The sequence below is a fragment of the Lagenorhynchus albirostris genome, chromosome 3 (genome assembly GCF_949774975.1).
Source record: "Lagenorhynchus albirostris chromosome 3, mLagAlb1.1, whole genome shotgun sequence".
NCBI classification, from domain to species: domain Eukaryota; kingdom Metazoa; phylum Chordata; class Mammalia; order Artiodactyla; family Delphinidae; genus Lagenorhynchus; species Lagenorhynchus albirostris.
The window spans coordinates 25914731-25938704 of NC_083097.1; the positions used below are offsets into that span (position 1 = coordinate 25914731).

Here is a 23974-nt window from a genome sequence, read left to right on the forward strand (position 1 = left end):
TTACCAATAGGCTTAAGGTAGATTTTCAAATGGCTCATGAAAATAGTTTCAGATTATTTAGCTGTATCAACCACTGTGCTTAATAAAAAGTAGATACCAAATGATATCTGATTAATGATTATTATTCAGTTCAAGGCCCTCTTGATAGACCTAGTACCTAGACAGCCCATCTTGCCACCACAGGCTACTCAGGGCCCACAGAATCGAGTTCAAACCACACGTTTGGCATTTAAGGCCCTCTGCAATCTCGTCCCAACTTCTTCCAGGCTAATTCTCCATTAACCTCCCCATGAAGTGCCTATCACCCCAGATTTTCCCAGTTGCCTAACATACAAAGTACTATCACCCCGCTTGTTCTTTGCTCCTGCCCTTCTAAAATCCCCTACCCTATGAATTTGCCCGTTGAATTTCTTCTACCCACCAACCAGGCCAAATGCCAACTCTTCTGTGCTGCCTTTCCTGGTTCCCTTCAGGAAGTAATCCCATTCCCTCTACACGTCCGTTGCTCTTAGTCTGTACTTAATTCTTTTATAGCACTTACCAGAGACTGCCTCATATTACAGTCACGTGTGCGCATGTCTAACTCCTCCACTAGATTATGAGCTCCTTGATGAAACGGGTTGATTCACAAACATTTCTGTATCCTTCACAGCCCCTGGCAGAGCATCCTGCACACAGTAGGTGATCAATAAATGTTTACTGTCTCACCAGTGATATACATTTCTGTGTTGCTACTGTACATTTCCCTACTGCATATATCCACAACAGATTGGCATTACCAAAACCAGACAAAAAGCAGGTCTTTTCACTGATTCATGCAATATTTAAGGGGCCTATACATGTGGGGCACTGTCACAGGTCCTAAGCACTCAAAGATGAGTAAGACACAGAGCCCACAGGACTCGTGAAGCCCAGAATCCACATACAAATACAATTTTTAAAAAATAATATAATGCTATAAACACAAGAGGTATGCATAGGGTCCTGGGGAACACAAAGGAATGTACTGAACCTAGAGTTGGGCAACAGTCAGGATCACCAACACTCCTGTACTGTGTGTTCAGACTGCTGTTGAAGACTCACCATTAGATCCTCATGTATGTTTCTAGAGACAGAATATCTGAAAACACTGATTATGAAACTGACCTATTAAAAGCATAGTCAGGCTGTGTTAGGGTGCGACAAAAGTCAAAAGTCAAGGAACTCACTGCAACTGGAAAAGTAATTATTTTCTGCGAGTGCCTACTCCTAAGTTGCTGTTTGGAAGCAGGGAAACTGAGGGAGCTGTTTTGCACAGTTAACACGTCCAGGAACATCAGTCTATGTAGAAAACGTTGCAAAGTGTGCCTACATTTCTATTAACACTCTCTTTCTCCCAGCTGAATCCCCAGGCCGGTCATCTTCGGCTGGCTGATCCGAAATTACGTGTCTCCCTGTTCACATCTCCCGCCAGATCGTGCGCCCCACGAGGTAAGCTTACGGTCTCACTCCCCTCCGAGATCCGGGCGACCCCAGGGCTGGACCACCGCACGCGCTCCACAATGAAAGAAAGATCTCATTTTTCACTTCTATTTATTCGCAGGATCCGGGCCTAAAGTCGCTTTTTCGCCCTTCGCTGCAGATCTGAAGAGGGGCTGCCCGATCCTAATTCCCAGGCGCCCCTCGCCCCAGCCCCAGACTCCAGCCCCGTTGAAATCAGGACACTTGGAAACACTCCCTCTTCCAACACCCGCAAGCTGCCCCTTTTACCTGCAAAAGGCTCTCAGGCCGCGAGGTCGCCGTTAGAGTAAAGCCAGACTCAAATTGCAGCTGCCTAGACCTTAGCGTCGCCAGCGCCTCCGGAACAGGAAACCGAGAGAATTAAAAAGCGAACCTGCGAAAGCCGGACCACAAGAGGGAAAACTCTTGGGCTCGTCGCAGCGCCTTGTGCGCGGTGATTGGTGCATCAATAAGAGCGATGAACATCTAAGCCAATCGTTCTCGTCGACCCCTCCTGCGCCCGCCCGCTGCCCCCTACATCCTCCAATCCAGAACCACAACCGGGTGAGCGCGCGTTTCCTCTCGGGAGAGGAGGCGGGGTCGCAGCTCAAGCCTCTTTGAGTCCAGCTAGCTGGGACGCTGTCCCGAGGGAAAAGATGAGCGAGTGCACTGGAGAGTGCGCCCGGCTCCGGCGCTACCATGAGCTCCCGGTGTGGGTGGTGGAAGACCATCAGGAGGTGAGAGGGCGGCTGCCGGGCCTGGGGCAGAATCGCGCGAGGACCAAGGAGGCGGCGGAGCCTGGCCATCGGAGGCCAGAGAGATAACCAGCGTTAGTTATCCACGCGAGTTGCATTGCTGTGGGGAAAACACCAGAACGGTTAGCTTGGAAGAATAGGCGCTGACGTTTATGGGGTGCTTACTACGAGTCGGGCAACTCCTCTAACACTCGAGGCTCTGGTGGCATCGGGAGTCGAACGCGGGCAGTGTAACTGCACAGCCCCGAGTCCTCAACCTGCGCATTGACGCAGGCTTCCTACTGTCTCCCGGCCTCTCTACACGTTCCTGCTGTGTAGCCGGGAGATTTTTGTTAAGAATGTGGACTGTCACCTGTGAAATGGTGCAAAGTAGCACTCATAGGGCCGTTAGTATTACTGTGTACGTAGTGTGTGCATAAATCTTTTAACAGGGTGCCCCGAGTTTATAGACACTAAAGATATGTTCTGTTTCTGAGGTAGTGCTACTTTGGAATAGCTAAAATGGTGCCCTAATCTAGATTTCTGGAAGCCTACGAGACAGTCCCGTGGTCTAAGACTTTTTTTTTTTTTAATAGCATTCATATGCCTTGAGAATGCTCTGGCTATGAAAGAGGAAGAGGGTGATTCCAGATTTGTGGATGAATAAAGTAAAGAGAATAGGAAGGAAGTTGGGTCTCTCAGGACCTAGAGACGGTGTGTATGTGTCTGAGAGAGCAAGCATAGGTTAGGTGGTGCTTTCAGATTCAGTCTTAAACTTAGAACTCTAGAGACCGTAACAAGACAAAGAGCCTTATAGACGACATAGCCCTGCACCACCACCCTAAAAGTGTGGAAAAGACCCAGAGACCCAGGTAGCTTGAACACATCTTTAATGCCAGAGAGGGTATTAACCAGCAGTTTTTTCCTGAGTACCAGTCCTGTCTGTTTCCCCACATTATTGTGTTTGAGGTGGAGGCAGCATGGTGGTGAGAGATGCCCATTAAAGCCTTTGGAGGTGTAACTTGGAAGTTCTGAGGAAAAAATAAAGCTTGAGATGATTGTCTAAACCATGTGCAATGAACAAATTTAATATTTCCCTACTTTTTAACAACTTGGTGTGCTTCAAATTATGTGCAGTTATGTTTAGCATTGTTTTTCAGTCTGTAATTGAGTGTATGCTCATGAATTCAGTACCAATTCTGAATGTGTGCATGTATGTGTCTTTTACAGGTTCTGCCCTTTATATACCGGGCCATTGGCTCAAAGCATCTTCCTGCAAGTAATATAAGTTTTGTGCATTTTGATTCACATCCAGACCTCCTTATTCCTGTGAATATGCCAGCTGACACTGTATTTGATAAGGAAACACTTTTCGGGTAAAATGTGATTTTTGTTAACCATTTTTTATGCACCTGAAATACAATTTGCAGTAGATGATAAGCAATTAAGAGAAATAGTCTTTGCTAAGCTCATGAGTTTTGCTTTTGTTTGCCTTTTTTATTTTATTTAGAACAAGTATGGACAAACTTTTTCTTAACGAACCAGATAGTAAATATTTTAGGGTTGCTGGCCATATGGTCTCTGTTGCAACTACTTATTTTTGCCTTTGTGGTGTGAAAGCAGCTGTAAACACTACATAAACAAGTGTCAGTGGCTGTGTTCCGATAAAACTTTATTTGCAAAAACAGGTGGCCCAGCCAATGTTTACCAGCCTCTGCTTTAGAATTAGAATTTTAGAAGTCGGAGACTTTAGAAATTACCTAAGCCAGTTCACTCTTCTTTACCCCTTTAAAAGTCTGGTTACGGAGGCACAAGAAAATGTGTCTTGAACACATAGTTCAATAATTGTATAAGCAATGCATCTTTAATTTGTGTATCCTTTCTTCCAGTATTGAGTCCCTGCAACCTCCCAATTTGTTTCTTTTCAGGTCACAAATCCTATTGACTTTCAGTTATACAGAATCATAGAGGTGGACGTGAAATTGGTAATTTGTAGTCCATTCTTCAGGAAAGACATACCTAGTGTATCTCTAAATAGTGACTTACTGACCTCGCTTCAGTGATACAGTTCCCTGAAATCGTGTCACTGTCTCTTTACTTATGTATTTGTTACAATGTAGCCTACTCGTATAAAATGAAAAGTTACATAGCAGTAATTATCCTGTTGTAATATAAAATTAAAATATAAATGCTTGTGTGAATTAATTTTAGCCTACTGCATTTCTTTTAGTTGACTCTAAAACTAAAACTCAGAGAACTAATTTCTAAAGAAATGTGGTAGCTCTACCATTGTCCTTACTCTCGTTTATATTTAGAGATTTTATATTTTAGAAATTAAAAAGAATTATGAAGCAGGTATGATGACTGTACAGTTAGTCATAGAATAATAGTTTTTAAACTTTTTTAATCTCAGGATTCCTGTACACCCTTAAAAATTCTTGAGTTTTTTTTAATGTGAGTTATATTTATTGATATTTACCATATTTGAAATTAAAACTGAGAAATGTTTAAGATATTAATTCATTTCAAAAATAATAGGACTTTATATGTTAGCATAAGATATTTTTATGGAAAACAAATCTTTTTTCTTTTTTCTTTTTTTTTTTATTGCGGTACGCGGGCCTCTCACTGCTCTGGCCTCTCCCGTTGCGGAGCACAGGCTCCGGACGCGCAGGCTCAGCGGCCATGGCTCACGGGCCCAGCCGCTCTGCGGCATGTAGGATCTTCCCGGACCGGGGCACGAACCCGTGTTCCCTGCATCGGCAGGCGGACTCTCAACCACTGTGCCACCAGGGAAGCCCACAATGTTTAAATTTTACATATCTCTTTAATATTTGCCTTTATAGAAGACAGCTGGATTCTCGGATTCTGCATTCAGTCCGTTACCATATGTTGTTTTGGTGGAGGTATATGAAGAGTATTTTCATAGCCTTTTCAGTTAATTGTGAATATTCTTTAATACTATACTAAAACTTGACAAGTGGTCATTTTTTAAAGCTTAGTTGGAATGTAGAATCCAGCAATTCAGGTTCACGTCTGAACAACTATGGTTTATGAGTCAGTCTTCCTGTAAGAAAAATGGTGTTCAGCTTGCAATTCAATTACAAGTGCTTTTCCTTGAGACAACCGTTGTACTTCAAAATCCGTAACAGAAGTGCTTGCTGTGCACTTCCCATCTTGCCACACAGGTTATTTTAAAACGTATACTCAGGGTCAAAGTTTAATAAAATTATGAAAGACTTTCTCACGTGAAACTGGACGGGGGTGTGGGACACTGGTGCTTGGTAGTGATGAATACAGTGACTACTTGTAGAGTTTGGTGCCTTTGCCTTGATTAATCTTAGGACATCGACCACCATTGCATTGTACTGTCAGGGTAAATGTCAATACAGTGAAAAGGGGGAATAGTGCCTTGGTGTTCTTAGAAAAATTGTTTTGAACTAGTTATGCTGAAAAGGTCTCAGGAACCCCTGCAAGGGTCCTTGGACCCCACTTGGAGACCTACTGTCTTAAAATATTGTTCTGAATGAAATTACATTTGGAAAAACCTACTTACTAACAGTTTTCATGCTTCCTCTCTATTTCTTTCCAGAGAATTAAGTATCGAGAATTGGATTATACCTGCAGTTTATGCTGGCCATTTTTCCCATGTAATATGGCTTCATCCCACATGGGCTCAGCAAATCAGAGAGGGCAGACATCATTTTTTAGTAGGCAAAGACATTTCGACCACAACAATCAGGTAATTTCCTCGTATTTATGAGTATGAAAGGGATTGAATACTTCTTCTATCTGATTTTAGGTCCCTGTAATAACTTATAAGTATCTCCACACAAAAATGGGGTCAGATTAGCCCTCAACTCTTCCAAAAAGAGTTCTCGAAACACCAGGAACAAATTTGCAAGTCTCTTGATCTTTTTCACACATCATTTGTATTTTGTTGGTAGTCAAGTTGGTTTTTGAATAACATGATCTTCCTCCTTTGGAAACCTGGCTCCATTGATGACTAACTCCATAAAATCATTGAAGTACCTTATAGACATATATTTAATGATAACATTTTATTATTTCCTTCCAATGTAACTTTTGTCTGCTGAATTTAACAATTTGCAATGAAAAAGCAAAATTATCTCACTTTGGTCTTTTTATAAATTCAGTGGCTGAAAAGTAGATTTGGGGTTTTAATTTTATTAATATGGTGAGCTCTAGATAATTACCTAATCTAAATTAAATAGCAGCATTCTCTGACTTGAGTTACATATGCAATTATTTTTGGTGTATAAGCTATTTAACCAATGTTTTATGTAGCTTGTGATACTGTAATATCTTTAAAAGTATCAGAATGTTCTTAGCTTTCTAAATTCTCTTGTTATGGGATGAATGTTTTAAGCAGTGGAATCATGACTTTCTAGAACCTGAAGGATAGTGGGATGAAATGGTAATACATTGAAAATGAAATACAGTCTATCTCACTGAAAATGATACTTTTTATTTTTGATTTATCCTTAATGATACAATTAACTTTTCTTGTATGTTCTTATCAATTGGACAAGTAACTTTTCTGTGTATACATAAAAATTGTATTTATTGAGGATATAATAACAAATTAAATAGGGCTCCACATACAAATATTATACATAATACTGGTTTATATGAAAGAGTGGTAGGGTTTTTATTAAGTACTTTGGTGAGTAGGCCTAATTTAACCTGTAACAGGTTTCTGCAAAATCAAATTAATTTTGAGCAATCTGAAACAGACATTTGATACTCAATGTGTAATGACAATATTAGGAAGATTTTTATTATCTCATGATTTTAGTTAATCCTGCAAATAAAAATTTATGGAAAAGACACACATATAGGTATGCAGTCTGAGATGTATGTATGTGTTTGTACAGATGTGAACAAAGTAAAATGTTCCTTATTAAAGAAGAATACAGATTTAGATTGGAGGATACAGCCTTTGTCTTTCTTAGGATGGTACAGTTTTTAATAATCTTGGACATTAGTTTTCTTGTCATTAATCTTTTCTTAGAAAATTGAATCTTTTTAAACTTAAGGCTGTATATGCTAGAGGAGGGTGGGTGGGAAATAAATGTTAACCATTATTTTAATTGGGTAGATCCTACCTCTGGAAGAAGCATTTGGTTTTGCTGTTCAAAGTACTTACCAAGGCATAATATAGTTGAAAAGCTAAGAACATGCTGATATGTCTAAAATCAGAAATCTACAACTTGTGAAATGCATTCTGTACATGCACAAGATTTTTTTAAGTTGCTTTTCATATTAAAATATTATAGTTATATAAAATTTAATGAAGCTTTGAAATACGTCAGAGGGAGTTTCTATTATTTTAAATTATTTCCAGATATAATTTTTCTCTTCAGTGATTTTTTTGGGTAAAGATCCAGCTGGTATGAAAGAGATCCAAAGCACTGGCTAAACAGGACCATTTATTTCTTTCTCATGTTAAGAGTTGACCACACACAGTCCAGGGCCAATGTGACAGCCCTACAGTTTGGAGAACGCCAGTGTCTTCTGTCTTGTTGCTCCCCCGTCTCTAGAGTATCGCCTTTGTCCTCAGAGTCCAAGTGGGGCCTGCCACCACCTTGTTCACATTCCAGTCGATGGGGAGGGGAGGGCGAGGCTCTGTACACTTCTCTTCCACTCACGGCTTTTGACCAGAATTTAGTCAAATGGCCACACCTAGCTGCAAGATAGACTGTGAAATATGGTCTTTACTTTGGGCTGCTGTGTGCCCAGCTAAAAATTTGGGGAACCGTATTTCCATAGAAGAACAGGAAGTACAAATATTAGAGACAGCTCTCCAGTTTTTGTCAAATATGTCCTTTCTTGTATTTCTGAAATTCTATATGAAATGTCAGCTAATTTGTCCTTTCGTCTTTAAAATATTTTTTTCCTCTGATCCAGGGTTACAAGTACAGATCATTACTTTCTAAGTGATGGTCTTTATGTAACTGAAGACCAGCTAGAGAACCAAAAACCTTTACAATTGGATGTAATTATGGTGAAACCTTATAAACTCTGTAACAATCAAGAAGAAAATGACACAGTGTCTTCTGCTAAGAAGCCAAAGCTAGCACTGGAGGACACAGAGAACACTGCCTCTACTAATGGTGAATCTTGTTCAGAAGGACTGGAAGATGACTCAGTGACACAGAGAAGAGACCAAACTTGTCTGCAACCATCATGTTCATGTTCTTCTGAAAGCCAAGAATGCCACACTTCAGTCAGCACTGGAGAAATCCTGAAAATTTTGGAGAAAGGGGATGCATTTGTTTTAGATATTGACTTAGATTTTTTTTCAGTCAAGAATCCCTTCAAAGAAATGTTCACTCAGGTAAATGGGGTATTTTTTTTTTTTTGATGTAGACCATTTCTGAAGTCTTTATTGAATTTGTTACAGTATTGCTTCTATTTTATGTTTTGGTTTTTTGGCCACGAGGCATGCGGGATCTTAGCTCCCCCACCAGGGATTGAAACCCTTGCCCCCTGCATTGGAAGGCGAAGTCCCAACTACTGGACCACCAGGGAAGTCCCAAATGTGGTATTTTTAAAACGTGGCTTTGGAGAATTGTATGAAATTTCTGTAGATCAGGGATCAGGAAACTTTTGGCAGACAGGCGGATAGTAATCACTTTGTGGGGGACCCCATGTGGTCTCTGTCACATATTCTTTGTTGTTTTTATATCCTTTAAAATTGTCAATACTATTCAATTTTTTTATACCCACTGGAGGGATATACAAAAACAGATTGTAGGCCATAGGTTGCTAATCCCTGCTCTAGATAGTGTTATTTTGCATTTATTAATTGGGGTAGTGTGTACACGGGTGGTTGAAAAAAATAAAATCATATACAGTTGCCCCTTGAACAACATGGAGGTTGGGGCACCAGCCCTCCGCACAGTCAAAAATGTGCGTATAACTTTGTACTGGGGCCTTGGTATCCATAGTTCCACATCTGAAGATTGACCCAGCCGTGGATCGTGTAGAACTGTAGTATATATTCACTGAAAAACGCCACATATGGACCCATGCAGTTCAAACCCATGATGTTTAAGGGTCAGCTGTAGTACAAAAAGGTGTATACATTAAAAAGTGTATATGTCACTCTCTTACTCCTTCTCCATTCCCCCAGTTTCTTAGAAACAAATACCATGGCTAGTTTCTTGGTATATCTTTCCAGAGATATTCTATGTATATACAATCCCATGTGACAGATTTTTCACTGAACATTGAGGTGCCTGATTACACATGTATGATTTGTAGCTAATGATTCAGTCCTGTGATCCTTCAGGTACCTCATCAGATCTTAAATGAAAATCACCAGACACTATTAGTATGCACAGATCTGAGGTAGAACTATGTGTGCCTTTAAGAAACTGGTAAATTCATGATCCAAGTGAGCATTCCCAGGTGCATTTTATGAGCACATATAACTGCTTACCTTAACATATGGGAGGTTGTTCCAGATTGGTTCTTTTGGGGATTCAAATTAACTGTCTTCTTTCTACCTAAGTTCAGTATTTGATTCATGACAATGATGTTGCACTTTACACTCCTTGTTCTGTGTGCATATCGGAAGCCATTGTGATTTATCTAAATTATCAAAGATCTTTAATAGGTACTGATTAAAAATAGGTAAAATTGGAGAATGTACAGTTGACCCTTGAACAACACAGAGGTTAGGGGTGCTGATTCCCTGTGTAGTCAAAAATCCAGGTATAACTTTTGACTCCTCCAAAATTTACTAATAGCCTGCTGTTGACCGGAAGCCTTACTGATAATGTAAACAGTAAATTAACACATACTTGGTATGTTATATGTATTATATACTGTATTCTTATAATAAAGTAAGCTAGAGAAAAGAAAATGTTGAGGACATCATAAGGAAAATACATTGACAGTACTGTACTGTATTTATCAATACCATAAGTTTATATCATGTTAATAAGATGAACCTACATCAGTATTGTCTCTTATGATACAAAACACTGTTATACGTATTACTAGCACTAGATATCAAAAATGAAAAGATAATGTGACAAAGTCATATTTATTTACAGTTACAACGATTCATGCATTGATAATGAGGAAGCAGCAATGTGATTGCTTTACAGTAGCCTAGTGTAATTTGACATGATTGCTTCACGGTAGCCTAGCCTCTATGCTAATGAATGAATCGTTATAAAAATTTTATGACATACAGTATTACAGTCATATTCATAGTACAGTATTGGAAACATTGTTATATTTTTTTAAAAACCACTTATGTGGTAAGATGATATGCAGTTTCTCCAATTAGGAGAGAGGGGCATACTGTACAGTAATGTAATTCTTCGAAAGCAAAGTTGTAAAACAGTAGGAAAACTAACCCATTATTAATTTTATAGTAATATCATTCATCTTGTGTCTATGTAAGGATAGGTTAGTATCTATGTACATTTTATGCATTCTTGACATACTTGTTCTTAATTTTTTCAGTATTTCTAGGCTATACAGTTGGTCTGCAAATTTTTTCAAATTGTTGCAGATCTCCAGAAACATTTCCAATATACAGAAAAATACCCATGTGTAAGTGGACTTGTGTAGTTCAAACCCATGTTGTTCAAGGGTCAACTGTAGTGCAGTCTGGATCAAGAATGGGGGAACTAGCGTGCTCTCCCAGCTTGCAGTAAGGGGGAAAAATTGCCCTCTGCTTCTTTCCTGCTATTGTATATGGACCAGTGACTATAACTACCAGCATTCAGAATTATGAAATGACCTTAGAAATATTTAGAAAACATGAGAATGGGCATACCTGGAAGCTAAAAAACCTGACTATGAATTTATCCTACAAATATACTCACCAAATCTTGTAATGGGAATTTCTAAAAGGTTACATAAGAAACTTAATGACAGTTATTCCTTTTCCTGTGCTATAAGGAAACTTGAGAAAGTGGGGATATTGTTTCCTTTATATCCTTTGGTTCTGTAGAACTTTTTGAAAAGAGCATGTATTATACCTTATAGTTTAATAGCTATTTTTTAAAAAAACATGTTCAGAAGTCAGAAAGAGTTAAGTTCTGTTTGTTACTTCTGCTTATTAGCTGTATGATCTTGGGAAAATTGCTTAACCTTTCAGACCCACAGTTTCTTCAAGTATAAAATCAAAATAATAATCACACCCAGCTCACAGGATTGTTATGATGAGGATAGTGCACAGCTTTGTGCTTAAGGAATTTTAGGTCTTATGTGTAACCCCTTCCTGACAATGCTCCTAAATAGGATTATTGGGGCCAGATATACCTACCTGTAGTGGGGCTGCCTGGCTGTGCTGAATAAGGGGAGACATTCTCCTGCAAAATCCTTCCATTGCATCTGCCTCCAGGATTGCCTTTGTACTCCAGAGCTCTCTTCTGTGGCTAGGGAAAGAGCTGCAAAGTGAACATGGAGAGTTTTGTTATTGTTGTTACTAAGATATGTATATTTCCCATAAATAGCAAAAATCTGTTCAGATCCTAGGATGTATCCATTTATAGAGTAGAATATTATTAGAAATATTTTCATCTCATTACCTGTTAGCCGTTAAGTCTTCTTCCATAGCTAATTTTTACACATTCTTGTCATGCCCAGATGGATAGAGTTACCCTAAAGAAGTGGTAATATTTACAATGAAATACGAATTATACATATTCCCTGATTTTCCCTGACTAACCTTTAAATGATTATCTAAGATGTTCTTGTATCACAGCTATTTTTTATTTAAAGCATATCATTGAAAAATTAATCTTTTTTCTAGTATATGGAGTTTTTGTTTTGTTTTCCAGGAGGAGTACAAAATCTTAAAAGAGCTGTACCAATTTAAAAAGCCTGGTACCAACCTGACAGAGGTATCCTCCATTTGTTTCTTTTGTGTTTGTCTATTTATCACATATCTAATAATAGCTTACATGGTGTTGGAGTACTCGCACACAACTGTCCAAAATCTTGGTGTGTGTTTCTTGGGGAAGCCCGTGGTTAGTACTTGAAAAATTATGTTTTAACTAATTGAATCAAATTTTCATTGTAATGGGATTTCACTTGTTTTTTTGAAAGAGTAACTATATAATCTCGGCTTTTCAATGTGTTTAAAGGAAGATTTGGTAGATTGTGTTGATACTCGAATTCATCAATTAGAAGATTTAGAAGCTGCTTTTGCCGATTTGTGTGATGGTGATGATGAAGAAACTGTACAGAAATGGGCTTCATATCCTAGGTAAGACCCTCAATTTTTTTTTTTCTCCAACTCTACTGTATTTAATCCTACATATATTGCTAAATTTGCTAGATAAATTGCTTTTGAAAAATTAGTATCTTCTTGGGACTTCCCTGGCGGCACAGTGGTTAAGACTCTGCGCTCCCAATGCAGGGAACCCGGGTTCTATCCCTGGTCAGGGAACTAGATCCGACATGCATGCCACAACCAAGAGTTTGCATGCCACAACTAAGGAGTTGGTGAGCGGCAACTAAGGAACCTGCCTGCCGCAACTAAGACCTGGTGCAACCAAATAAATAAATAAATATTTTTTTAAAAATTAGTATCTTCTTTTGCTATGTGTATTACCTATTTAAAATATTCAGTGCAATTTTCACTTAAAAATAAAATGTTCAGAAACATCCCTGAAATATAAGTATCGTAAAACTTTATTGTCACTAAGGAAAGCAGTGGTATGGAAGAATAAACCATAGTAGTATTAATCATATCAGTAAATACTGATCAGGCACTTTTTTCCTCTTCAGTATAGGGCGCTAGATCTAAAAATGATTCCCTCCTTTTTGAAATTATGATGGAAGATGGAGATATAGAAATAAGTCACAGGACATGATTCTTCCCAGGAATGTTGAAGAGTACCTACTATATTGTGATTTTGTGAAGTCTTAAGCCAAGTTTAAAATTAAATGAAACAAAACAAACAAAATAGCCTGACAACTTTAGAATCCTGAATCTAGCCACCTTCCACTGAAACCCACCTGCCTACTGAGCACACTTAGCTCTTCACCACCTGCAGGCAGTTCTGTCACAGCCTTGAAGAAACGACAAGGCTACAACAGTGGTGAGTTTAAACTGTGACTGGAATTGGAGGAAAAAAAGGATAGCACAAAGGAAAACTGAGTCAGACAACAAGACACGTCTCCCCAAACTTACCATGCCCCTAAAGGGTCAGACCCTCAGCATGAAGGAGTCTTCACTATTCCTAAGGAAATAGAAGAGGTGGGTGAGTAGGGTCCAGAAGCCCAGAAAGTGTCGTTAATAGAAAGGGAGAAGTAATAGGGTAAGTGGGTAGACAGGCCTCCATGCCTTCCTTTTGTCTTTATTTTTTTCCCTCCCAGCAGATAAGTGGGTATTGGTAGAGGTGGCATTAAAATACTAGAAACACTAATTAATCAGGGCTTCCAAAGAGTTCCATCTATATTAAATAACTTAAAAGCACCATTGTTATTATATCACACAGTATAAAACTTTTCCAGTTATAATTGTATATGTCAATAAATATGTCCTTAATTTTTTTTTTTTTAACTTTTGGGAAACTATCTTTTCTCATCACAGGGTGCTAAAGGCACTTAGTTTTCTTGCTGATCAAAATAATTTTTAAAGTCACAGTAGAACTTCCATTTTTAAAGAAGAGGAAAACGTCAGTTTCTTGAGTGCTAATTTTTTTTTTTTTTTTTTTTGGTGATACGCGGGCCTCTCACTGTTGTGGCGTCTCCCGTTGCGGAGCACAGGCTGTGGACGCACAGGCTCAGCAGCCACGGCTCACGGGCCCAGCCACTCCGCGGCATGTGGGATCTTCCCGGACCGGGGCACGAACCCGTGTCCCCTGCATCAGCAGGCGGACTCTCAACCACTGCGCCACCAGGGAAGCCCTTGAGTGCTAATTTTTAATCTTTAACACAATCTGTAATCTTTTAAGTAAGAAGACAGCAGGGAGGGGCTTCCCTGGTGGTGCGGTGGTTAAGAATCCACCTGCCAATGCAGGGGACGTGGGTTCGTTCCCTGGTATGGGAAAATCCCTCATGCGGCAGAGCAACTAAGCCTGTGCACCACAACTGCTGACCCTGCGCTCCAGAGCCTGCGAGCCACAAGTACTGAGCCCGTGTGCCACAACTACTGAAGCCCGCACATCTAGAGCCCGTGCTCCGCAGCAAGAGAAGCCACAGCAATGAGAAGCTCGTGCACCAAAACAAAGAGTAGCGCCTGCTCGCCGCAACTAGAGAGGCTGTGCACAGCAACAAAGACCCAATGCAGCCAAAAATAAATTAATTAAATAAATTTTAAAAAAAAGAAAAGAAAACAGCAGGGAACCTTTGTTTCTTAATATTTTAAGATGATATTTGAACAATTTTAATTTCCCAAGAATCATGAAACATACTGTTAATGGTAAATTTCATTTGCTACTATAATTTTAGTTGAGGTGATGTGATGTTTAATTGAGGGGTGCTTTTTTCCAGAATGGAATCACTAGTTCCACTGGTACAAAGTTTGAAAAAACGGATGGAAGCACCGGACTATGAAATGGTAAATACTTACATTGAAGTATAAAATGACCCTTTAAGAAAGGCATTTTTCTGGCTAGAAAAATGTGCTCTTTGTTAAAGTGATTCACTTTTATTTGTGTTCCTGGAAAGTGTGAGTGGATTTTAAAAAAAAAAAAAAAAGAAGAAGTGAAAGAAATACATACTTTTTAGAAACCAGAACACTGGAAAAGTTTTCCAGGACAAACACACTTTTGCCAATTTTATGTATGAAGCAAAAGTACTGTGGATTTATTAACTTTGCCTATGGTCAGATCTCTCCTTGCCAGAGAAAAGATTTCTTTTAGGAAAGAAAATTTCTACATTTGCTCATTCTTTGTTGGTTCATTTTTATAGTCCCTTCCCCCTTCTTTCTTTCCTCTCTCTCTGAAAACTTCTGATTGTAAAAACCAAATAGAAGGACAATAGAAGCCATTGTGGCCAGCACATCTTAACTGTATTAGCTGTATAAGTTTGTTTGCCAACAGCAATCTGAATGCTGTGTCAAAAGAAGATGCCTTTAATGATAATTTCTTTTATTTTTATATCATTTTGTAGTATTTAAGCATAAATTTTCCCATTTGAAGTTCAGGTACCTTTTCTCAAATTTTGTGCCAGAGCTGAGACCTCCAGGTCTTCTGCTGCTTTTACTTCTGGTGTTTATTTTACTTTAATAAATTGTGGTTTTGCTGTAGTGTTTTATTTTTTTGTGGAATATAATCAAACCACTTTATTTGAACTGAAGTTTATGTATTTATTTAATGCTAACTTTGTAAGAATAAAACATACCAGCAAAAGAATATTTTGGTTAAATCAGAGATAACTCAAGACTCACCCTTTTTTTTAATGGCAATTATTAAGAATGATAGAAGACATTTAGGGTTTAAAACTCCTTTGAGCTCACGTGATATTATTGAATGTGTCTTCGTGCAGGTCTACTTTAGTCATCACATGGCATCTGAACTTTCTGGTGGTGGAGGGGGTGCGGTTTTGTACATCGTTTGTTGAGAAAAAGGATGGCATAGGCTTGGGAGCAGATTATGTAATCAAATATAATGTGCCCATAGCTGCAGGGTTACTAGGTGTTTTGATCATTTTAGTAGAAAAGAACATGCAGAGTCTCTGTTTTTAGTGCATTGACTGATGATTGCCAGTTAAATCTTTGATGTGTATCCAGAGCCTCCAGTAATACAGTAGATTAGTGTTTGTTTCCATACTTTGCACTTACGTACCCTAGGCAAAGCTACAATATATTTGAATTCCAGTTTTCAGAACTTTAATGCAGAGGCTGCAAAATGTCAGCCTGTGGGCCATTTCTAGCTCTTAGGCACGTTTAGTGCTAAGACTGGAACACCAGTCATTTATATTTACAACACATGTATAAGATATCAGTATATATGGTTATACATGAAGCATACACAAGAAACTCAAAACAGTAGGTTCAGTAAGGTAGGAGGAAGTCTTCCCCTTGTATCGTCTTGAAGCTTTAAATGTAGTACTCATTACATGTATTTAAAAAGTAAATAGGGGGCTTCCCTGGTGGCGCAGTGGTTGAGAGTCCGCCTGCCGATGCAGGGGACACGGGTTCGTGCCCCGGTCCGGGAAGATCCCACATGCCGCGGAGCGGCTGGGCCCGTGAGCCATGGCCACTGAGCCTGCGCGTCCGGAGCCTGTGTTCCGCAATGGGAGAGGCCCACATACCGCAAAAAAAGAAAAAAATAAAAAAAACGTAAATAGGGACTTCCCTGGTGCCACAGTGGTTGGGAGCCCGCCTGCCAATGCAGGGGACGTGGGTTCGAGCCCTGGTCCAGGAGGATCGCACATACCGCGGAGCAACTAGGCCCATGCGCCACAACTGCTGAGCCTGTGCTCTAGAGCCCGTGAGCCACACCGAAGACTCAGTGCAGCCAAAAATAAAGTAATTAATTTTTTTAAATCTGTTAAAAATAAGTAAATAAAAAGTAAAATAATTTGTTGAAAGAAAAGTAAGGTGAGAATACTATGTACCAATTTATAGTAGCTTTTAGAGTCCAGGTGAAATGGACAATTTGCTAGAAAATGTAAATTATCAAAATAGACTGAAGTAAAGACAAACTGAATGAATCCACAATTACAAAATAAAGAATTATTCCTAGAAAAGGCATCAGGCCCAAACTGGTGTACAGACCAGTTCTTCCAAAACTTCGAAGTATAAATAACTGCTGTGGCATGGAAACTATTAAGGAAGAAACAATCCTAATCCACAAAAATATTAAAAATTTGTCAGCAAGGCCATAAATGGGTAAAGAATCTTCTGAAAACAACATTACCTTGTGATTTTTAATTGTCTTATTTTCAGGTTCACCAGGCTGGTCTAACCTGTGATTATTCAGAACTTCCTCACCATGTCAGCACGGAACAAGAAATTGAATATCTTATTCAATCTGTGTATTACATTCTAAAAAATTTGCCAAAACCTACTGTAGTGACAATTGCAAGGTAAGTGTGGTAGCTTGAATAATGGCTCACCAAATATGTCCACATTCTTATCTCCAGAGCCTGTGAATATGTTGCTTTATATGCCAGAAGGGACTTTGCATATCTGGTTCACTCAAGGAGCTTGAAATTGAGGAGATTATCCTGGATTATCCGGGTGAGCCCAGTGTAATCACAGGGGTTATTATAAGAGAAAGGCAAGGAAGGTCAGAATCAGAGAGATTGGAAGATGCTAGACTGCTGGCTTTGAAGATGGAGGATGGGGCTTTGAGCTAAGGAATTCATGCAACCTCTAGAAGCCAGGAAGACAAGGAAACAGATTCTTCCCTAGAGCCTAGAGAAGAATTACAGCCCTGACAGCACCTTTATTTTAGGACTTCTGATCTCCAACACACCTGTAAGGTAATAAATTTGTTTTGCTTTAAGTCACTAAGTTTGTAGTAATTTGTTACAACGGCAGTGGGAAATTAATTCATCTCCGTAGATGAATCTAATGGTTACTAATGCAGTAGTCCTTACGTACTAATTTTTTTACCTACTCAGCTCGAAATTCAGGTGTTATATTTTCTCTTTCCTGTTAGTGATGGTTGGCAAACAACATACAACTCCTGTTAATCTTGTCTTCGGTGATGTTATTCAGTTGAACATAAGAATTCCCGTTTCTGTGTCCTACAGATGAATATTTACTGCTACCACATTTTAAATTTGAATGTCCTAATGTGCTGAATAGTTACAACAATTTAATAAAAATTTCTTTTCTATGTTAATCTTTGGACTCATTTTGTATGTAACTGAGTTTCTAAAATAAGTACTTTAAATGCTCAGGCAAATAATATTACATATTTTATGAGAAATATTCATGAGAATTCTTTTACCATCCTGAATGAAATACATAGATAATCTAATCTATATACACATAATTTAAATATATTTAGATAGCATTTATAACATATAGATGATATCATTGTCTTAATCCATTCAGGCTGCAGTAACAAAAATATCTTAGACTGGGTGGCTTATAAACAACGGGAATTTATTTGTCAAAGACCTATAGGCTGGAAAGTCCAAGATGAAGGCCACCAGCAGATTCAGTGTCTGGTGAGGACCTGCTTCCTGGTTCATAGAGAGCCATCTGCTCCCTTTAACCTCACATAAAATGAAGGGGTGAAGATGCTCTCTAGGACCTCTTTAATAAAGGCATTAATCTCATTCATGAGGACTCCATCCTCATGACCCAATCACCTTCCAAAGACCTCCACCTCCAGATATAATCACACTGGGGATTAGGTTTCAACATAGTAATTTTGGGGCACACAAACATTTAGTTTATAGCAGTAACCTACCTATACACATAATTTAAATATATATTCATATATCCACACACCAAAAAAATCGTAACATAAAGGAGAAATGAAAGTAATTGATAATAGAGTAATATATATTAAGATGCCACACCAAACTGGCATCTTTACAAAGAGTCACTAAATGCAATTGTTAAAAATGCCGACAGATCCAGTGTGTCATATTGCCCAAATACCATGAACAGCACTGCCATGGCAACATGGTTAGTCTAGTCACAAGAACCTCTTGGTTAAGTTTTGAACTTAAAGTCCAATCTTCCCTCAATTCACAGAGTATTTGCAGTCCTGGAAAATTTAGTTTAATCCATTTTCAAAAATACTTTGTTCATATGTAGAAGAAAGAGTATTAAATTCTAGGCTCAAAAAATTAAAAACAGGTTTTTCACTTATATAAGTGCTCTGTGGACCTTGGAGACTGTACAGAACACAGGACAATTCATATTCACATTGCAGGACTGTGCTGCATATTGCAAGCACTCAAGCAGCCCTGACCTCTTCCCTGGTCCCCTAGTTGTCATTGTGACAATCAAAACTGTACCTGCAGATTTCCAAAACTCCCTCTTGTGGGTAGCTCCCATCAAGAGCTACTCTAATACTGTTTTAAAGAAGCCAGAAATCTTTGTGAAAGCATTGAAATGCCCCTTATTGTTTAAGGCTAATAAATCAAACTTATACATATCCTGCTTTCTTAAAGTAGACATTTATCCATATGTGTATGTTAGACAGTATTTAATAATTTAAAATTGTTTACATCAAGCCTCAAAAATAACCTAATCACCATAGAATGAAATGAGCTCATCTGAAGTCTTACAGATTGTTTCTTTAGGTCGAAAATACTTGTGATAAGGAGTAGGCTAGATAACAAATTCCATTTCCTCCTATAAAGATTTCTATGCCATTTTCCAATCCAGTGGGATTGCCAATGGATTTCCTCACCCCAGTTCAGAACCAGGAGACACTGATAAAATCATTTCAGATACTAATCCCGCTAAAATTATCAGCGACATTGTTACTGGCTGGTGCCACTCAAATTACAGTTGGCGATTCTAGAAAGACCCAAAATGCAAATTCCTGCCCCATCGCACTTTACTCTCTTCTCTTAATACTACCTAGGAGACTAATCCCAGCACCAGCACATCCGCACCTTTCATTTTGGATGATCTTGTACGCTTGTGTGGTTAGCAGGTTGTTTATAGAAGCAGAACCCTTTTATCGGTTGGAATGCCTCTACTGTCATAATTTCTAGCCTGAGTGTACACATAATAAAAGAATGTGAAACATGATGCCCAGTCACTAATATAATTAGCCCCAGTGTTCCCAAGCAACATCTCCCTTTCAGGGAAACAACAGTCTAGTATTAAGCACTGAGGCTTTGAAGACGTGCTGTATGGTTCTGAATCCCATCACCAACACTTACTAGTATGTGGCCTGTGCAGGTTAATCTTTCTCTGTTTCAGACTCCTTTAAAGGGATGGTAAATGTACCTATTTCATAGAGTTGCTGAGAAGATTAAAGAACATAATTCATGTAACGCGCCTGACATAGAGTAAACGTTTAGTAGCTTTCAACAGTTATTATACCAAAATTCAACACAGCTTCTTCATTTCTAATTTACATTGAATTCAACACATGCAGGCTTTTCCTCACTTCACAGTATGATCTCATCCTATTTATGTGTATTTTTCTCTTCCTTTCTCTTTCTCTGCTTGGTTCCAGGTCAAGTCTGGATGATTACTGTCCTTCTGAGCAAGTTGACACCATTCAAGAAAAAGTCATCAGTGTGCTACGCTCCCTCTATGGGACTCTAGACGTTCACCTGGTGTATTCAGCAGAGTCCACTTCATCTTGAAACATCACAATGCTAGGCTCCTATTAACATCTTGATGTAGTAACAGGGTTTTCATTAACTTGTTTGCAAATGAATCTTCCAGAGAACACTTTGTTTTAATATTAACTTTCATTTAAAATCTTGCAGGTATTTTGAATCTCCGAACAGGTATCACCAGTTGTTGAATGATGGCAGGGTTTTTTTGGCATCAAGTCTACCTGCAGTTGATGGAACTGATGCTCATCTTTCTTCCTGTCCATCACTGTCATCTTCACTTTTGTGAGGGTTTTTTTCCTCTTTTCCCCTCTTCCCCTTAGGTTGGTTGGACTGTATGAGATTTATTCATTTATTCATTCACTCACCCAACTGACATTTTTTGAGCACATTCATGTGCCAGACATAATTAAGTGCTAGTTATATGGTAACAAACAGAATAGACAAGGCCCCTGCCCTCTTGGTGGACAGCTGAGAAGCAAATTATGGATTGTGAGACATGTTATGAAGGAAAGGAAAACCACAGACATGTCTTAGGCATGCTCTTAGTACGCAGGGCACCCTGGCCTTACAGGAAGGTAACATTCTCAGAAGCTACTAGCAAAATAATGATAATAATAATAATAAAAAAACTTGCCAGTCCATGAAAATGTTCTAGGAAGTCTACCTTTCCAAGACTTAGGATTGTGGCCCAACTCTTATGAAATGCTCTCAGCATTGTTGGTATTGAGGGGGTCTATTTGAGTAAATTCAACCAAACAAAAAGTAACTTTTCTTCGCTAATCAGAAAAACCCTCCAGGATTTTTTGTTCCTCCAGATGGTCAGAATGGGTGTCAATTACCATTATATCAATAGTTCCTAAGTGCCACTTTATTGGCAGTCTGGGTTGATAATTTTTTCAAATAAACCAGCTTTTTCTGTAAATAGTAGGGGAAAGAAGTTAAGTCCTTAATTCTGATCTACCATAAATACCCAAGGACATAACTGCCTTCCACCAGTCTCTCCATGAGTAAGAGACCGTACCTAAGTCACTCTTGATCATGGAACTTTTCGTTTACTTAATTTGCCAAAGTCTTCCTCTCTTCAGTATTCCTCGTGTTCAGTAATCATTTTTAGCCACCTCCTTGGTTTCCTTTCCTTTAAAAGGTCAGGTGGCATTTAAAGAAAAAAAAAATACATCAATCCTCATTCCTAATACAGCAGTCGTTTTCATTTTTGCATGTAGCTTTTAAGCCTTGACCACAGGGGTACAGTTGCATGTAGCTAAAATTATAGTGTGTTACCTAACTTGATGGCTAATACCCAAGGTCACATTGCCATTGCCACTCAGTAGGTGGCACCAGATCCTATTTTTCCAATGATTCTATTTTCTAGCAAACTTTTCTTGTCATTAAGTTGATCTCCCAATGCTAATAAGTATAAATGCTTATTTCTGTTGTGAAAAGCAAAGCAAACTGATTCAACTTTCCATTTTTGATAGAACATTATGTGCCAAAAAGCTTTTTCCCTGTAAAATCAGGATGCAAAATAGTGCTATTGTTTATTTTTTAATTTTGAAAAAATTTATTAGAGTTCTGTAAATGATGTTACTTTTATAAGTAAGTTATTTTATCAGCTAAAGTAAATAAAAAGGTGTGTTTTGAGGTTTTAAAGATTTAAAACCAAACTGTAGCACTAATTAATTGTGTATGATCTTGGTGTGTTCATAGCCTTGGTAAGTCTGGTTTAGTAGTCATTTATTACGATTCCCATGAACTCTGATGAGATTCATCATTGTTTTAACTCAGGTAGAATAAAAGGGCATCAATTTCCTTTTTAGGAACATTCAGATCATTTGGTTCTCATGCTCTGTAATTCTCATTGAAGAATAAAATTCAGTCCCTACTTGTTGACCATAACCAACTTAGTAAATTATGTCGCTGCACATTTCAAATAGGAAGATACTTAGTTTATCAAGACATCCTTCATTTGTGTTCTAAGTGCCAATGAGGAATACCACGGTACCATGCCTTGGATTATTTACAAGTATCACTAAAGCATGGGATTTTGAGCAGCTTTTTTGAAAAATGTGAATTAAATGTAAGATTAGGCCATAACTTTGATAATTGACAAGTACGTATTTCCCAGTATCTAGGGGGATTTTTTTTTTTTAATCTCTAGAAGTATTTTCTGTAGACATCTATCTGTAAGTGTTCTAGGTTCTCAAGGAGCTCTTAGTCAAGTCCTTCACTTTTTATATAACATTCTCTCCAAATCTTCCTTTGGTTTTAGCAGTAGTGGTCCCACATTGCTGGCAATATATGCATTGTACTGCCAATAGTTTACAGGATGTTTCTTAGTATAAGATTATCTCACCAAACTTAAGAGAAAGCACTTTCATGAAACTTAGGGAGTTTTTGTTGGACATCTTTCAGAAATGCTCAAGATACATGAGGATCACATGTAAAAATACTATTGGACTCTGCTGTACTACCTGGTCATCCTGAGTTGCAACACTCTCTTGAAGTGCTTGTTTGTGAACTAACTGGTCCTGGACCACCTCTGGTTTTGTAGGTCTAGCTGCCCTCGTGGAATCAGTGCCATCCTTTCCCTTTATTCGTTATTTGAGTTCAGCAAATGAAGTTACAGTGACTAAGGAGGCTTCTGTGAACCTTGATTCTTAGGAGAGAGTTCTCTGAACAGTGAATATTCTAGTCACTCACTGGAAATTAGTAAGTTGGCATTCTGTACATTAGTATCTTGTGAGTTTGGTTCCTGTGATTCAGAAGCAGGAGCCCATTTCAGAGGCTGAGGCAAGCCTCAGGGTGTACAGTGTCTCTTCCTTTGAAGACCTTCCTTGGTGACTTGTCAGCCAGCCTACAGCTACAGCATTCCTACCATGTCTCTAACTTCAAAACGTTCTTCACCAGCAAGCAGATCTCTGAAGCTGATGGATCAGACATCAGCACTGCTTAGAAGCCTTACCACCCTAGCTGATAAGATCATGCCAGGATCAAGACAAGAAGTGTCATGACTGAAACAGAGCAGCGCATCGTGGTAAGAGTGTGAACTTCCAAGGGCCACTGCCTGGCTCCATTGCCCCCTTCTGCATGTTCCGGCTGTGTGGCCTCAGCCTCAGCTTCTCCTTTGCAATGAGAGAACTTAACGCATCAGGATATTGTGAGGAATAACACATAATAAAGCCCTTAACACAAGAGCCATTCAGCAAACATTGGCTGTTATTTCGAAACTCAGCCCTACTTAGAGTGTCCTGTGATGGCTGTTCCAGGTCTCACCTGCTCTCATGCCTCCTAAACCCCTGATCTTTTTAAATCCCACATTAAGTTCAACTGTATTTCTGTGAATAGTGGAATTTCACTTTCTTTATTCAAAGAAGGCAGGTCCTTGCACATAAGGAAAGAAGTAATGGAGGAGGGCTTTTAAGCAGAGATACTCATAATTTAAAACTCTTTTGTCTCGAATTGGTGCAAGCATCCATTTATTCACAATTTTAAAACTTGCGCAATCAGCAGGGTTAGGGAAGCCAAAGCCTGGCGCAGCATTTTTT

General features: G+C 38.8%; 2 protein-coding genes across 12 annotated transcripts in view; one reads left to right on the plus strand and one right to left on the minus strand.

The window, feature by feature from the left end:
* The window catches only part of DROSHA (drosha ribonuclease III), a 127025-nt gene extending 125161 nt beyond the window's left edge, over positions 1-1864 (minus strand). For 5 of the 7 annotated variants that reach the window (XM_060146909.1, XM_060146908.1, XM_060146906.1 and 2 more), the window contains exons 1-2: positions 1750-1863; positions 542-668 (exon numbers count right to left, since the gene is read on the minus strand). The gene's annotated coding sequence lies outside the window, so the exon portion shown is untranslated. Of the gene's footprint in view, positions 1-541; positions 669-1749 lie in introns of all 7 variants that reach the window. The other 2 variants (XM_060146910.1, XM_060146905.1) reach the window with 2 other exon arrangements.
* A 212-nt stretch (positions 1865-2076) lies between these two features.
* On the plus strand, positions 2077-23607 carry C3H5orf22 (chromosome 3 C5orf22 homolog). Of its 5 annotated transcripts, XR_009539982.1 has the most exons (10): positions 2077-2216; positions 3444-3589; positions 5806-5955; positions 8145-8574; positions 12044-12106; positions 12350-12471; positions 14706-14772; positions 17107-17246; positions 20321-20711; positions 22981-23330. XR_009539982.1 is itself a non-coding variant. In XM_060146920.1 (9 exons), the coding sequence occupies exons 1-9, from the start codon at positions 2136-2138 to the stop codon at positions 23380-23382; spliced, it is 1245 nt and encodes a 414-aa protein (XP_060002903.1). In that variant the 5' UTR covers positions 2077-2135; the 3' UTR covers positions 23383-23607. The 5 variants fall into 5 exon arrangements, 4 of the variants coding, with proteins under 4 accessions (XP_060002903.1, XP_060002902.1, XP_060002904.1 ...); XM_060146920.1 differs by lacking the exons at positions 20321-20711; positions 22981-23330 and adding an exon at positions 23337-23607; XM_060146919.1 differs by lacking the exon at positions 22981-23330 and having other exon boundaries at positions 20321-22287.
* The last annotated feature ends 367 nt before the right edge of the window (positions 23608-23974 follow it).

Bases quoted from the DNA above. Each gene is read 5' to 3' on its own strand.
- C3H5orf22 (XM_060146919.1), top strand. From the start codon at position 2,136: ATGAGCGAGTGCACTGGAGAGTGCGCCCGGCTCCGGCGCTACCATGAG. The intron at 3,590-5,805 runs GTAAAATGTGAT...ATTTCTTTCCAG, and splicing joins GATAAGGAAACACTTTTCGG to AGAATTAAGTATCGAGAATT. The intron at 12,107-12,349 runs GTATCCTCCATT...ATGTGTTTAAAG, and splicing joins CTGGTACCAACCTGACAGAG to GAAGATTTGGTAGATTGTGT.